Source organism: Thamnophis elegans, chromosome 8 (assembly GCF_009769535.1).
Source record: "Thamnophis elegans isolate rThaEle1 chromosome 8, rThaEle1.pri, whole genome shotgun sequence".
Taxonomy (NCBI): Eukaryota; Metazoa; Chordata; class Lepidosauria; order Squamata; family Colubridae; genus Thamnophis; species Thamnophis elegans.
Genome location: NC_045548.1, coordinates 62,501,060 through 62,518,933, shown reverse-complemented (window position 1 = coordinate 62,518,933; position 17,874 = coordinate 62,501,060). Strand labels below are relative to the sequence as shown.

The 17,874-nt window shown below is 35.6% G+C and overlaps 1 protein-coding gene across 1 annotated transcript in view; it reads left to right on the top strand.

Annotated features, from left to right (window-relative positions):
- The window catches only part of TRPS1 (transcriptional repressor GATA binding 1), a 203,414-nt gene that overhangs the window by 36,620 nt on the left and 148,920 nt on the right, over window positions 1-17,874 (top strand). Inside the window, exon 4 of the mRNA XM_032222259.1 lies at window positions 2,745-3,351. Within this exon, the coding sequence (XP_032078150.1) occupies window positions 2,745-3,351 (607 nt within the window). The remainder of the gene's footprint in view (window positions 1-2,744; window positions 3,352-17,874) is intronic.

The window sequence follows — 17,874 nt, the reverse complement described above, 5'->3', positions numbered from 1 at the left end:
CATATCATAAACTGTTTCAACTCCTCCCCTCAGGATGCCACTAAAGGACATTGCGTGCCAAAACAACTAGACACAGAGATAGTTTTTCCCCTCATGCCATCACTCTGCTGAACACATAATTACCACAGTACACAGTATATAGTCATAGTAGGTCTATGGATATTTACTCATGTAGTATAGCTGTATTACTATTATCCTTCTCATCTTTTTATACTAGCTTCTCTTATTAGTTATCAGTATTATGATTATAATATTTTGTTGTCTGTATATACAATGAGAACTTATGTACCATAGACAAATTTGTTGTGTGTCCAATCACACTTGGCCAATAATATAATACTTTGAAGGTTAATCAGTATAATAGAATGCTATTATACAATATTATTGTACTCTACTGATTAACCTCTCTTAACTTGTCAATTTTAAGATATATCCCAATGCTATTTTTAACAAAGTGAATGAAATCTTTCCTTCCTCACAGAAGTTCATTTTTTATTCAAAAGTTTTAAAAGAAATGTGATTTTTAAAAGAAGATTTTTATAAAATGATATGAAAAATAGGTAATTTTTAAATGATGTAGTTTCTTATTTGTTCTTCTATTCTATTCTAATAAATGTAATCCCCCCTTTTGTGTTCAGATTTGAGGAAGAAAATATCCCCAGAGATTAGCTGACATTTTTCATATTCTTATTATTCAAGAAAAATAATGCATTCATTTACCTTTAAAACAAGAATACCAGATTAGAGTTCTGTAATGTGGTAGAGGAAGCAAAATTTCTTAAAGGTTATAATTGATATTAACACTGGAAATCTTCAATTTGAGAAGTCAGATTACTATTAATAGTTTTGCATGTAATTTTCATGAGTTATCCATTTATTTCTTATTTTTTTTCCTGCTGATCTTTTATTTCTCATGAACCTATATGTCTCATTTTTCTCAGTAGGGAGGAATAAGGGAAAATATTTTCCTAGAGTAGTTTTAAATACTTTTAATAGATTTTGGCAGATGAAAAGAACTATAATGGTGTTATTGTGGTTGTATAAGAAAACCAAACAATTGTATACAGTAGATGAACAGAACTACAATTCCTATACCCTGCTTCCCCGAAAATAAGACCTCCCTGGGTAAAAAGTCCAATTGGGCTTTTGAGCACATGTGCTAAAATAAGCCTTCCCTCAAAAATAAGCCTTTCTCTAAAATATTTAATCGCATGTGCAGCCGGTCTCAGCCATTTTCTGTGGGGCAAGGGGGGAACATGTCCCACGTCCCCCACATGCACCTGCCATCCATGCAGAACAGTCCCTCGGAGACTGCTCCTACAAACCCTAGCTACTGTGCCCCTTCTCTTAGTGGCGGCTGCAAAAAGAGTAGCAGGCTCAGTGACGCTAAGGCTGGCAAGAATGTGCCAGAAACAGAGACCCTCTCCGGATCAGCTCATCCACAGTCTGCAGTTAAGGGGCCTCCTGCACTTCAAAAATAATAACACTTCCCCCAAAATAAGGCCAATTACTTATTTTGGGGGTCAAAAGAAAATAAGATCCTGTCTTATTTTTGTGGAAACACGTTACATTCAAAGTCTCAGAAATCCAAGCTGTATAAAAGTTCCTCTTTTTTCCTAATACACTTATTTTATTCCATTTTATTTTAGTCCTATGGAATAAATGAATAAATGCAACTTATTTGTTTTTTCATTAAAATGCACAGGGTAAACAAAAACATAGGAAATAGTAAATCAGAAGAAATCCAAAAAGACATTGAACTAATTCTTGAACAGGCATTTTTGAGATTCACTTGTTAAAAGGTTATTGACAAGTACATTAATTGACATATAGGTATAGAGCTAAATAATTTAATACAATTCTTGAGGACATTGATTCTCTGTCAATAGAACCATAACTATTACTGATATTTTTGTGGAAATATTCATGTGTTTAAATGGGATGAAATAATAAGGAAGGAGAAAGGGAAGACACAGGAAAGAAAAACAAGGAAAGGCAGATAGGAAGTCCATTACGTTCAGGTGTTCCTCGTCTTACAACCACAACAGACCCCAAAATTTATGTTGCTAAGTGAGACAGTCATTAAGTGAGTTTTGTCCCATTTTACAACTTTTCTTGCCACAAGTGACTCATTGCAGTTGTTAAGTTAGTCACATGGTTATTAAATGAATCTGACCTCCCCATTGACTTTGCTTGTCGATGATGCAAAATGTATGAAAAGTGGGTATCAGTGTATTTTAAATTTACAGTGTAAATTAAATTATTTGACAAGTAACTCAAAGTGCTAAATATATCCAACAAGCCTTCCTGCTCCTATTTTTCCCACACAATCCTGTGAAATGAATTGGCTTATTAGTAACTGGAAAGGAGACCACTAGGAAATGGTCTCTGTGCTAGATTGGGGAATTAAATACAGATAGATGATAGATAGATAGATAGATAGATAGATAGATAGATAGATGGATGGATGGATGGATGGATGGATGGATGGATGGATGGATGGATGGATGGATGGATGCACACTGAAATAGAGCAATGAGAAACAATTATCTTAGAAACAACAGGGAAGATTTCAAATAACAATGATGTGCTGTTGACTTAGACAAGTTTTATCTTCACTCAATTCTGAAAAGCCTGAAAGGCCTGCAAGCCACCAGATATGGAAATAATTCATTTCTCTTCATTTTGGTCACCATAGATGAACTTATTCTAATATTTTCTCCTCTATTTTTCTTTCTTATCAGGAGAGTCCATAATTGTTATAAATGCCGTCAGTGCAGTTTTACAGCGCTTGACACACAATCCTTACTGGAACACTTCAACACTGTGCACTGTCAAGAAATGGACATCACCACAGCCAATGGGGAAGATAGCCATGGGATGATGGCTGCTCTCAAGGAAGAATCCAAAATTGACCTGAAGGTTTATAACCTGCTCAGTTCAGATCCAAAAATGGGGGAGCCCATCTTGGAGAGTGTAGTGAAGAAAGAAAAGATGGAGGAAAAAGAAGGATCAAAGGAGAAAGGTTGGCCTGATGGGTCTAGCGATGATCTTCGTGGTACAACTTGGAGAGGAGTGGACATTTTGAGAGGAAGCCCATCCTATACCCAAACAAGCTTGGGCCTTCTGACCACGGTGTCGGTTGTTCAAGAGCAGCCAAAGGCTTTGAGGGATAGTCCAAATGTAGAAGCTGCTCATCTTGCAAGGCCTGTTTATAGCTTGCCTGTTGAGACCAAGGGATTCCTGCAGGGCATGCCCCAAGGAAGCGGAGAAAAATCTGGACCACTTTCTCAGCCGTATCCTGGATCTGCTGATAACAAGTCAAAGGATGAATCTCAATCCCTTTTACGGGTAGGAAATTCTGTTTTTTGTTTGTAGTCTTCCGGGAAATAAATTAATTCATTCCTTCCTTCCTTCCTTCCTTCCTTCCTTCCTTCCTTCCTTCCTTCCTTCCTTCCTTCCTTCCTTCCTTCCTTCCTTCCTTCCTTGTTAAATGTACATATCTGATGTTTGCTTTTCAAAATATCCCACATACCTAAGGAGACAGTCCTGTATAGTTGTTCATACTGGTTGTGGTTGTGATTTTTGTTTGTCTTTAAATTTGTACTAAGTCAGGAATTCCTGATGATTTTGCAAGATAAGGTTACATTTGAAATGAGAAAATCCGGAACCCCAGAAGGCTGAGCATTTGTACAGAAAAGCATCTCTTTATCTTCTGCATTTTAGCAGTTTAGTTAAGCAAGCCATTGTTGGATCAAATAGCTGAAACTATGAAAACAGAATCATAATAATGAAAACTAAGACTGGAATTAAAGAAATAAAGCACAGTGTGATTAAATATAACATTTGATGCTTGTCTGTTGAAAAAGCTGAAGGAGGCAAAGTTTTGATATTTTATTTCATTGCTGCTTGTTTTTTTTTTATCATAGCCTTACCAAAATTTACAAGCACTTTTTGTAGGTGTAATCAACTGTGGACTCTTATTCATTTTGCTGCCTCCTTAACAACATGCCCATTGTTGTTGAGAAAATGGTCTTATGAAATAGCTATAAATTTCAGATTAATGGGTGCAGAATGTACAATGTAACAGCTGTAGGATAACCTCAATTGGTTGTATTTTTTCTAAGTACAGTTGTACTGATAAGTAGACAACCAATCTGTTGTAGTGATTAAGGCACCAGTCTAAAAACCAGGAGACCGGAAGTTCTAGTGCTGCCTTAGTTACAAAGTCAGCTAGTTAACTTTGGGCCAGTCACTCACTCTCAGTCCCAAAAAGAAGGCAAGGGCAAACCAGACTTGTCCAGGCAGTTGTCAGGTTATAAAACCGACTCAAAGGAAACATACAGCATGACTAAGTAAATGGCAGAACACTTTTTTTCTGCTTTTGAGAAAGCGAAGCAGGGCTTAATGGGGCTATCAAAACTGTAATGCAGATTAGAAAGTGGAAAATGAAAAACAAAAGACAGAAGAAAGTAAGATGAAAAGTCTTGGCTGTTGCCAAGAAAACTTCATAGATACCTTAGTTATCAAGAGCCAGTGAATTTTTATTCAAAGGAAGTCACTATCTTTGATTTAAGAAAATGATAAGTAAGACACAGTATCCTCTAGATCAGTTTTTCCCCAAACTGGAAACTTCAAGATATATGGACTTCAACTCCCAGGATTCCCTAGCTGTCATGGTTATTTCTAAAAATGTGAAGTCGACATTCTCAAAATAACTTGGAAAAATGCCACAGTAGAGTGAGCACCAAGTGCACACCAAAATAAATTTTCTTAATTGAAGGAGAAATAAGATGCATTATGAATGTGTTTAGGCAGCTTGTGCATCTTTGTTGTAGATTCCATTTGTTGCAAGCTTTTGTTATTTCTTCTAGGTTTTTTTCCCTGTTTGCTTGTTGAGTCTAATCATATAGTGCATTCAATAATGCATTACCCAAGCATATTTCAAATATAAACTTTTTTTGAAACTGTATATATATATATACTCCCCTTTAATGCTGCTTTTGCCACTAAACTACATGTTATTTTTAAAAGAACAATACTGAAAGAAAAGGAAATGATTGTTTGTGTCTATGTATATTTATGTGTGTTTATAATAGGCAATTGCAAGTAAATTTTATACTGCTTGAAAAACTAATGCCTACCTAAGTAAGATTTTCGAAAGACAATTGGCCTCCAGAGCAGGAATTTTTACAATCTAATAGTTGAACAACCTAATTTGCTCTACAAATTAGAATTTTCTTTTTTTTGAGGGGGGGTGGGGGGCAGGGATGGGGAAGGTCTTTTAAAACTGGGCATTTCCTGCCTGGGTCTCTTCCAGCTCTGTAGAACCAAAGAATTAAATGGTCATGCTAGCTCTGTTCATAACTTATTTTTTAACCCTCTTTCAGGATTTTTTTGTTCAATATAGAAGGAAATGCTCTTTTCTATCGACAAAATAGAAAGAAAATGGTAGAAAATTTAAATATTATAGGTTTAACACGTTTTTCCTGATAGCACCTGCGTCCATTGACTGCTTTGAAGAACTTTTATAAAGTAAACAGACAAATGAAAACATCCTTGCAATAAACTTATCTATTGACAGAAAATATCACCAGAATGAAATATTGGTTCATGATGATTTCAACAAGATTGCTTACATAAATATGTGGATCCATTGAGTACAGGAAGTACAATATCCAACTTGGGATGTATTGTTTTATTTATTTAGTTTTCTTTCAATAGCAGCTGAATGGAGATTAGGTTATTCTCTATGTGGTTTTTCAGCTACCCTTGTCAGTGTGTATGTAAAAATAAACTATGGACTTTATATGTATTTTATTTCCCCCTCATGACCAACCAAATTTGTTTTACTGTGGAAGGAAAGTTCATAAGCATTACTAAAATATCTCAAGACAAATCCAATTTGGGAATATCTAAGAATGATTTTCAAATGGTTGAAGTGAAAAAGCTTTAGTTATGGGGAGCTTGAGTACTGAATATATGCCGAATCTCTTTAAAGCCCTATTTTTGGACTTTGCCTCAAGTATAAGAATGCAGAATATCTTTAATGCCCTATTTTTGGAGCCTGCCTGAAATATACAGAATATTCATATCACAGAATTCAAGTTGGGCATGTATCAATTTGGTTCATTCATACCAAATGTGGAAAAAGAATTTAAGGCTTTGGAAATGTTAGTTGTGAATAGCAACTAATAAGACCCTTTCCCCCCCCTCCAGGGTTAAAGTAAAGGTCTATTGTTAGCATTATTAGTTTTCCTAGGCAAAGCTCCACCATTCCTAATAAATTCTGCTATGCTACTGTTCAGGATCTTACTAGTACCAATTCTTTATTATTGCCAACACCTGGAATTTTGCATTTCAGATTAAATTTAATTTTCAAATTCTAACTAGAATTTGTGGAGTTTTAAAAACAGTATAACAAAAAAATTGCCAATTTAAAGTGCTAGTAACCATACTAAAATAACTCAGAATTATCTGGGTACTTTACCAAAAGGAATTATGAAATTGGGTAGCATTGGAATCTCACCTGCAATTTGCTAAGATAACATTTCTGTAATGATAAATAAATAAATAAAAAACAATTATTAGCAAGCAGTTACTAACAGAAACATATATTTTAATCTAAAATCAGTTTTTGAAATTTTGATATATTTATTTTGTGCATTGAAAGATACACATAGCTTTGGGTTCACAGATACATAGCTTTAAATTGGGTTTGTATAAATATGTTTTATTGAATAAACATTGGCTTCATTTATAACATACTAAAAAACAAAAACAAAATCAACAATAAAATATGTTATTATTGGTATCTATTAGGACACAATCTTTAGGTTTGCATTAATTTACTTTTTAAAATTGTGATTAAATCTTAAAAGTAGAATATATTTTCTTCCTAAATTTATACCTTCTGCAGAATGGCCAAAGGGGAAAAGAACAGATCTTATTACCTTGTAAGTAGAAAGATAGAAGGAGTTGAAAATATTTCTTAATCGTGATTTATTTGATTCGATGATTAATCTGAAGCATAATTAATGAAAACCACAATTTTGTATGCCTCAAACTATTCCAAATATCTTCAGATCCGAATGGAAATATAAATAAAATTAGTCAGTTTTCATAAATATTTTAATGGTGTCTGTTTTCCAAGAATGTCAGTACATACACATTGATTCCAGGATATTTGGGGAGCATAAAGTATCTCCCAGCACATTAGAGTGTCAACAGTTCTGTCCTTCTTTACTTAAATTTGGATTTATCTTTTAAAGGTCTGTTAATACAGGATGAGTCTATTGATATGCAAAAATGTTCTTCTGAGTGGGGGAAGAAAAGATTTGGCGGCTGTTCTAGCCCAGGCTTATAAAAACAATGTTGTTTACTGTTTTGCGATCTCTTTCTGGGCAAGCACATACTTTTTGCTAAGCTTGATTTCAAATAAAGTTGCCTCACTAATTAGATGTAGCTTTTATATAATGTTTTCCCTCAGTTCTTAAAGAATATAAACACACAGTTGCAAGCAGTACAGATGGGGGAGGAAGAACTCAGGTTGAGAAAGTAGGATTTGCCTAAATCTACTCTGCAAGGTGAAAATTAAACCATAAATCCCTTAGTTTAGGTATGAGCAGGCACCATTCCATTATCTCCATGGTCATCTTTCTTGGTCATCTGGCACACAAACACACACTTCTAGCATCAACTTTATTTCCACAAGTGCTTCTTATCCAGCCTTTTAGACTTTTTAAAGGAAGCTATGGCTGCACTCCAGTGTTCTTGTTCTTTGCTAAACAAAAAGGTCTAATTAAAAATTGAATGAAATATCTTGTGAGCTTCATGGGATGCAGTTTGCATTTTTAAATAAATTGCAGGTGAAAATTATCTCTATCTCTATCTGTCTATCTTTGTATGTGTCTTTGCATGCATGCATGCATGCATTCTATAAAGGTGTGTAGGAGCACATCAGCACACACAAACACACTGTGATCAAAAGTCATAGTCACTAGGGAAAAATTGCTGCCGCTTCCAGTTGAATAGAAAACAGGCTGCAATTTTGCCTGATGCTACAGGAACAGATTAAATGTGCATCTAATAATCATATTCTGATTCAGTTATCAGTAAACAGTACATTTTGTGAGACATAATGACAGTTTAGAACAATTAATCAGTGAAACAACTTGCCTCCCGAAGTTGTAGGTGCTCCAACAACTTTGCAGGTTTTTAAGAAGAGATAAAACAACCATTTTGCCTGGAATGGTATAGGGTTTCCTACCTGGGGGGTTGGAGTAGAAGACCTTCAAGCCCTTTCAACTGTTATTCTGTTACAATTGATTTTCATTATTTCAATCTTAAGTAAATAGGTAAGGAATATTTTATATTGTTCTTTTGTTTTATATGGAAAGATACTGGTTTTTTGACCCTGAAAGAAACAGTGCACCTGATTTTAATTCTGATGAAAAAAGAGCTAACTTTCCACCTTATATGTATTACATTAGTTCCTTCTTTATATTATATGTATCTGACTTCTCTAAGAAGAATGGCCTATACATAGAAAACTAATGCAATTAGACTTTGTTCTTTTAAATTATAAATCGGTAAGATGGTATATAAGGTTTAATGTATTCTTGGAACACTATCAATCATGTTGTCAGCATTCCAAATATGATCCAGAATTAAATCAGAGTTCAAGACATAACTTTCCTCAAAGTTCCAATTTAATAAGAGAGACATGTTGGCACATCTGTGGAAATCCAAATCTGAAAGCTTCCTTGGTTTCCACCCAGTTGAAAGTTCATGATCTTGTCTCCACATCCACAAGTTCATCACATGGTCCAATCTTCCCCTGCCACGCTGGCATTTCCACCCATCTAGTTCCGGTCAGATGCAGAGGTGCAGAGACAAAGAATGACCTTGATTTCTAGAAAGGAATTTTTTATTTTGAAAACAAACACATTCTACTCCTTTCTATTCCCCCCTCCCAATTCCCCACTAATCAACAGCATAGTAAAGAAAGAGAGAGAGAGAGTGTGTGTTTCAGGCCAAAGATCTTAAAAGGAAATATAACTGCAGGCTTGACACATGTATTCTTTAGGATAAATGTAAGAGGGGAAAGCAATACCTATTTTGCTGGGAATAATCCCACTGAAAACAGATAAAAGGCATTATGCATGAAAAATATATGCGTATGACTGTATGATTAGAAGCACTTTAATTTTAACTGCATTGAGATCCTTACAGATAGTAAAACAATTCCTATAAATATGAGGGCATACAGATTTGCTTCTCCCAAAATATAAGCTACAACACTTTAAATGTATATATTAATGTACCTGAAAGGTGGTATAATCACTATATATACTTTGCAAGCATCTAGTTTCAGTTACTTATCAACTATTACTGATGACAGTATAGATATATGTGTGTATATATAGCAGAGCAGTTAAAGACACCTATTTGAAACGGATTGAGAATTGGTTTATGACTTAAAACAGTCCCTAAATTTGCACATCTTCTTTATAGATCAGCCTTATCTTTTACTTTCTTTTAGACAGACTTTGCAGTGTCTGTCAAACCTTGAGACCTTTAAAAACATTGTCACTGAAAAAAGGAATATCTGAAATAGTTTCCTTTAGCTGCATTTCATTTGTCCTTCCCTTTTTACTTTGTCAGGAAAACATTTATAGTCATAAAGTAGTCCTTGTCATACCGGCCTTCTAATTAACAGATGGAACTCAGAAGGTGTTATGCAGGGTCAAAACACTACCCAATTTTTCAGCTTTGTTAAAGGCACCTGTTTCCACAGCTCATTGTTTGAGAATATGTGCACATTAATTTCTGAATACAAACTGCACCCTGAAAGGGGTAACACCTAACAATGGGAGTGTTAATGAAACTGATTGGAGACATTTGCTGTGTTGCTTGATGTTTCTGAATTTAAAAGAGGACCCATTGTATTGAATTGCAGGAATGTGAGAATTTGCAAGAAGTTGAGGAAAGAAATGATTTCTTAAGTGCCTTCAGTAACAACTGGAATTAACTGCATGCAAATTAATGTATTGCATCACTTTTTGCAACTGAGAAATCAAAGACAGGCAGAAAGTACTTATTTAAAAGATGCTGCTTGTATGAGCAATAGTATTTTTTGAATATGCAAATAGCCTCTATTTGCCTCTAAGAAGTATTTGTTGAATGCCTGGATTATCAACTTTATGCTTTATAAATTATGATTTGGATATTTACTTATTTAATATGTTTTAGGAAGAAATGTATATGTAAATGAATTAGGTAATAAAATAATTATTTGGGTGTGGTGCTATAACAAGATATGGATATTACATCAAAATGCTTGAGGAAAAGGTGAATTGCTTTTCAAAACAACATTGGAATGTAATTTGAATTTAATTAGTTTACTGAAAAAAAAAGTATTAAGGGTGACGTGATAGCAGTGTTCCAATATTTGAGGGGCTGTCATAAAGAAAGAGGGTGTCAATTTGTTTTCCAAAGCACCAAAAGGCACAACAGGAAAAGATGGATGGAAACTAATCAAGGAGAGAAGCAACTTAGAACTAAGGAGAAATTTCCTAAAGTGAGAACAATCAACCAGCTTTCAGAAGTTGTGAGTGCTCCATCACTGGAGGTTTTTAAGAAGACACTAGACAGCCACTTGTCTGGAATGATATAGGGTCTCCTTGCTTGTTCAGGGGATTGGACTAGAAGACTTCCAAGATCCCTTCCAACTCTGTTCTCTATTATATGTTACATGATTTGAGATGTCAGACCAAAATGGATTTTTTTTAAAAAAAGCCACCTGTGATACCCTAAGAAAGGATTGGAGAAATCTACCTAAGTGTAGATTTCTGCCAATACTTGTGTGCTGAGTCACATTGCTATGGCAGATTTCCAATCCTACTATGGCCTCTACTGAGATTTCCCAGTTTGTGTGTAATGTTAAACTGTAAAGAATTGGTTAAACCAAAAATAATTATTCATGTTATGGCTTAGCATTAAGTATGAACACGGCCTAAGTTCTAAACTTTTGATGTGTTCATTTTCCCCAAATGAATGCTTTTCACTCCTCTGCTCTCTTTGTACATGTTTCAAATGCTTAGAAATTTCTTGTTTGATATTTTGGATTAAGGTTTAGTAATGTTTCCTTTGGTTACGGTAAGTACATTTTCATGTTGATAGAAATCAATTTTCCCTTCAGATGTATTGAATATAGTTCCTATAACACTAGCAACAATCAATATAATGTTGGTTGAGGTGATGGAAGTTTAGCTCCAGCACCAAGTCACATATTGGATAAAGATGTTTTTAAACCATATTCTTACATCTCAGAATTTGTCTTTTAGCATTTTTGAAGGCTGGGTTGTTTTTGTTTTGTTTGGAGTGGTAGAATGGTTAAGATGTTGGGATAAGGCCAAGAAACTTTAGGTTTAGATCCATTCTTGGCCATGGAAGTTCATTTTAATTATTTTGGCTAATCAAATCCTCTCATAGTTATGTGGAAAAATGGATGAAGGGAGATTTATGTATGTCTTATTAAGTTCCTAGATGAAAGACAGAATATCTCAAATTGCTCATTATAAATGGGATTGAGACACAAACTTAATGGAATTTGTGTTAAACATGATTTTGAAAGTCTGTAATGAGTTAAACATCATTTTGGAAGCCTGTAATCTTGGACACAGATGCCATTTTTTTATTTTTTTTAAATTTGGAACAGTCATATATGTTCAAATGGGAAGCCTGGCTACTTCAAACTAATTTTAGTTAGGTGGGTACAAATCTTTGCTGTTGTTACTCCTGCAAATAGATTCTGATCACAGATGTTTCAGTAAAAAGAGGCAAAGAAAGAAAAAAGACTGTGACTCATTTGTGCTATATTTACAGAGAATGAGGAAACTCAACCGCACAGACTAGGGGAGAAAAAAAGCAAGAAAAAATGTAGTTACATATTTTCACTTGTATATTTGAAATTTTGAATCTACATGTTTTTGAAGATACATTTTGGGCAAAATTTTGAATCTATAGATGAAACTCAAAAAATTAGAATATCGTGCAAAAGTTCTTTAATTCAGTAATGCAACTTAAAAGGTGAAATTAAGACTCATTACATGCAAAGCAAGATAGTTCAAGCCGTGATTTGTCATAATTGTGATGATTATGGCTTACAGCTCATGAAAACTCCAAATCCAAAATCTCAGAAAATTAGAATATTACATGCAATCAATAAAACAAGGATTGTACATAGAACAATATCAGACCTCTGAAAAGTATAAGCATGCATATGTACTCAGTACTTGGTTTGGGCCCCTTTTGCAGCAATTACTGCCTCAATGCAGCGTGGCATGGAAGCTATCAGCCTATGGCACTGCTGAGGTGTTATGGAAGACCAGGATGCTTCAATAGCGCCCTTCAGCTCTTCCGCATTATTTGGTCTCATGTCTCTCATCTTTTTCTTGACAATTCCGCATAGATTCTCTATGGGGTTCAGGTCAGACGAGTTTGCTGGCCAATCAAGCACAGTAATCCCACGGTCATTGAACCAGGTTTTTGTGCTTTTGGCAGTGTGGGCAGGTGCCAAGTCCTGCTGTAAAATGAAGTCAGCATCCCCATAAAGCTCGTCTGCGGAAGGAAGCATGAAGTGCTCCAAAATCTCCTGGTAGATGGCTGCGTTGACTCTGGACTTAATGAAGCACAGTGGACCAACACCAGGAGATGACATGGCTCCCCAGATCAACACAGACTGTGGAAACTTCACACTGAACTTCAAGCATTTTGCAATGTGTGCCTCTCCATTCTTCCTCCATATTCTGGGTCCTTGGGTAACTTTCTATTAATGTGCTTTGATACAGCACTTTGGGAACATCCAACTTCTTTTGCAATTACCTTTTGAGGCTTTCCCTCCTTATGGAGGGTGTCAATGACGGTTTTCTGCACAACTGTCAGGTCAGCAGTCTTTCCCATGATTGTGATTCCTACTGAACCAGACTGAGAGACCATTTAAATGCTCAGGAACCCTTTGCAGGAGTTATGGCTTAATTAGCTGATTAGAGTAGGACACTTTGAGCCTAGAATATTGTACCTTTTCACAATATTCTAATTTTCTGAGATTGTGGATTTGGGGTTTTCATGAGCTGTAAGCCATAATCATCACAATTATGACAAATCATGGCTTGAACTATCTTGCTTTGCATGTAATGAGTCTATCTCATATATTAGTTTCCCCTTTTAAGTTGTGTTACTAAAATAAATGAACTTTTGCACGATATTCTAATTTTTCGAGTTTCACTTGTACATGTTTCTGAAAACATGAAGATACATGTTTTTGAAGACAGTTGTGAAGATTTCTGAATTCGCCTGTACTTGCTAGGCAGAAATCAGGCATCATAAATATAATTTTTGAAATTGTACTTAATGAATTTGATGATGATGGTTCATTTGTTCTAAAATGTTACGTGGGTAAAGCAGTGTGGTTTGTTCTTGGGTTCAGGATTTGTTGTGATACATGAAGACAGTCAAACTGTTTTGCAATGTAATGTAATGTAATGTAAGGTAGACACCACAAGAGAAAAACAACACAGAAATCAAAAGCTGGCTTAAGATATAATTATTACAGCTGTATAAGGTACTTAATATATCTAAATATTTATATATCTCTTATGCATATGCCAGCAATTGTCTCTCATGTTTGTGAATCGTGCAAGGTCCTTAAAGCTGGGGAGGGATAAAAGGAAGAGAGCTTTGCCCTCTGCAATATGCAGTTTGTAAATTTTTACCATGTAGATCTTGTTTTGCCAGCAGACACTATTATTAAAATGTGCATACATTAGTTTAGGAAGGTGGCTGTACAAAAGGACACCAGTGGTTTATGTAGCTCAATATTTTTAACCCTCAACTGATGAACCTCAACAAAATTTCAGTCCCAACACCACCAGTGAAAGATAGAGCAATATTGAGTCCTTCCTCCTGTATAGTATGACCTTACTTAACTTATGAGCAAGTACAAACAAGATTTCATTTAAGGCAGTTTACATTGTGGACAGTGTTGAAATTTCAGTAGGTAGCTGAAAAGAGGTTGGGTATGAATGTGATGTGAAGGGGGAAATATGAAAAAAAAAAAAAAAAACCGGACGAGTGAGAGAGGCTGTAATCCAGTGTCATGCCAAAAAAATGGCTTTGGATAATTATTTTGGTGAAAAAGAAATTGCTTCCAAAATTTATTTTAAAGGCAAATGAACTTTGGTGAAATTCTGGTGGATGGATTGAGGAGTTCTTGCATTTGCTTTATTTATGAGGTTGCCAAGAGATATTCATGTTAATATCCAATTGGTTCTGTTAAAATCTTTTTTCCAACAAACCGCAACTGCCCGAGTCAGCGATAGCGTAGCAAGTTGACAGGAATGCATAATGACACAAAGGATGCAACTTGTCCCTTGAATCGTGGAGTAACAAGAACATAATATGTCTCATTGGTGTCATGACATCATAATACTCATGTCATCATTACTCCTTCCCCTGTAAATGCCTATATTTCTGGGCTTCAAAAGTTAGACTTTGTGAAACAACTCTTCTCATTGAAATTCTTCAGATCTGGAAAGGTGGACCATTGGAGAGAAAGCTTTAGAGTATATAGAAAGATGCATAGCAGAAAACGACACCAGTGACTCCCTGTGGCTGCCAGCTAAAGAATAAGCTGAAACATATCACCAAAAGAAATTCAAAACAGAATAAGATAGGAGATATTTCTCAAAGGGGAAAAATGAGAAATTCAAGGCAGATTATTGTACTCTGATACATTGACTGGCCGTGTCTCGGCAAGTCTTAGGACCAATACTAATGACTTTTTATTCTCCTATCAACTCTACAGTTTAACCCTACAAAATATTTTCCTGAAAACCTTTCACTCAATAGCAATAGCAATAGATCTTAGACTTATATGCTGTTTTATAGTGTTTTACAGCCCTCTTTAAGCGGTTTACAGAATCAGCATATTTCCCCCAACAATCTGGGTCCTCATTTTACCAACCTCGGAAGGATGGAAGGCTGAGTCAACCTTGAGCCTGGTGAGAGTCGATCTGCCAAACTGCTGGCAGCCGGTGATCAGCAGAAGTAGCCTGCAGTACTGCACTCTAACCACTGCACCACCATGGCTCTGAATGTTAATGCACGATTCCAAACTTAAGACCCCTTTTTAACTGTTCAGATCTGTTACTCATTCATCACAGAGTTTCTTAAAACTTCATAGAGATGTGGCCACTTTATTACAGACTGCTTACAATTTGAAGTCATTAGTAATAAACATACTTACATAGGTTGAAATGCTAAAGATATTTATTAAAATGGAAAGACTTTAGTAGTACATTAGGATCTGGGATCCACAGCTTTTTTTTTTTTTAAACAAACGAGGATGAAGCCAATCACTGTTTCTTGGATTTATTTCCTACTTTTAATTCACTCAAGCTTGTGTGCGAGTCCTATTTTGAGTTTGGAAGCAACACAATTTTCTAGTTAAGTTTTGCTGCTCCAAATGGAAGCAGTTGAATACAGTAAGACAGGATTGTTTTTTCTTTTTTCTTTTCTGGCTTAGCATATTGTTCTGTGTGGCAGGAAAAGTGTGTGCATGTATGTTTAAGCCACTTCAAGACGCCGTTGTGCATAACTTTGTAAACCCTTTAAAATGTGTGGTATCTGGTGCGCTTATTCAACCTGACATTTGCACAATATATATGTGTCTGCTTAGATTTGTTTTCTCTGAATTTTGAATTAACAATTAAAAAACACAACAGTAAAATGTTAAGCGTGGTATTAGATGTTGCTGGAAGTACTGTTCGTATTAATTCATTTATTAAAGCACATTTGCCACCCACTAATAACAAAATTAAATAACCAAGTTAAAAGGCCAATTTCATTAAAAACAAACAATTCCAGCTCTGAAGCATCAGTTCCCAATAGAATTTATACTGTATAATTCAAACTGAGCCTTGAAGCCCCGGTATGATTCAAATGAGAATAACAACTAAATTAAAATTCAAATAAAACAATGGCAATAATTTCTCATTGAATACCATTTGAAAAGCTGTACCTTTAACCTGGACAAAAAAATAAGAAGTTTTGGTTACTGTTGTGATTGGATTGTAGTAACTGGGAATTCTTACCAAGAGCTCATCTGATTTCTTAGACATTTCCCTGATCTGGCATTTTCCTTATAGAAATTAGTTACAGGTAGTCCTGGGGTTACAATCATTTGTTTAGTGACCACTTGAAGTTATAACAGCACTGAAAAAAGGGGCTTATGACCCTTTTTCACACTTATGACCACTGTAGCATCCCCATGGTCATGTGATCAAAATTCAGATGCTTGGCAACTGACGCCTATTTATGATGGTTACAGTGTCTGAAGGTCATGTGATCCCCCTTAGTAGTCTTCTAACAAGCAAAGTCAATGGGGAAGCCAGATTCACTTGACAACCGTGTCAACAATTGCCAACTATGGCAAGAGAGGTGATAAAATGGGGCAAAAATCTCTTAACTGTCTCCGTAAGCAACTGAAATTTTGGGCTTAACTATGGTCATAATTCAAGGACTACCTATACTCAACTAGCTCCCATAAGCTGTCACCAGGTTGCACAGTGGTTAGGGTGCAGTACTGCAAGCCACTTCAGCTGACTGCTATATGCAGTTTGGCGGTTCAAATCTCACCGGCTCAAGGTTGACTCAGCCTTCCATCCTTCCGAGGTGGGTGAAATGAGGACCCAGACTGTGGGGGTGATATGCTGACTGTGTAAACCGCTTAGAGAAGGCTGAAAGCCCTAGGAGCGGTATATAAGTTTAACTGCTATTGCTATTGCTATTGCTAGTTCCTCGGAGTTGAAATTGAATGTGTCTAGAAACAGCCCAACTAATCTGTTTGGCAAAGAACTTACCTCTAAACTGGACTGATTACTGAGATTTAAACCTGAAACTTGAATTTCTCTTTTACGATTGGATCATAAATTTTTTTCTCTCTATTTAATAAATTCGTTTCCTTAAGCCCCTTGAACAAAACCAAGAAGGCTTTCCACTCTCCGCACTCTACATCTGGTACTTAGATTAATTTCAAATATTGAACAAAATGCCTGCAGCGTCTGGAGCTAGTAATCAACTTGGCCCTGTTGTGTTTGTCCTGAATTTTGTACTACTGTGTCTTGTTAGTTGCAAAGAACCCTAATGTTAAAGCCAGTTTTTTTTCTCATTAAAATGCAAAAAAACAAATAAGAAGTTTTGGTTACTGTTGTAACCCCCTACATCAAATCCTGATCAGGGATGTTAGTCAGATGTTTTTATTGACTTGATGGTAATAATTTTCAAAGTGAAAGAGCATGTTCCAAGCCTACTGATTTTTCCATGATGGAAAATTATATTAGACTTCACAGAAGTTTTAAATCTGGACTGATTTCTTTTGAAATCCTTTGATGCCCTAGAGGACTATAAATTTCATCATCCCTTAATCAGTTTGGCCTGTCCTAAATGGCTGAGGATAGAGAAAGTCTCCAAAATGACTATGCAAAGCAATGGATGTGTGTTAGCTAGGTGCAAGATAGACAACACACAGCAATCATTTTCTTTCTATCCTGCCCCCACCCCCTTTAAATAATTACCCTAGAAATCAAACAGAAAATGTAAGACATTAACATCTGGCTCACTAACTGCACATGTAAAACGTTTTTTGGAAGTGGCCACAGGTTGAGAGAAAAGCATGCCAAAATTGCAAACAAAGCATCAAAAGCATAATTTCAAAATCACATGAAGTGGTAATTACATTGATGGTGAATCCACCTTCCAAGGATTGTGACAGATTTAGTTTTGCTGGATATGTTTAGGGACTGTGCTTCC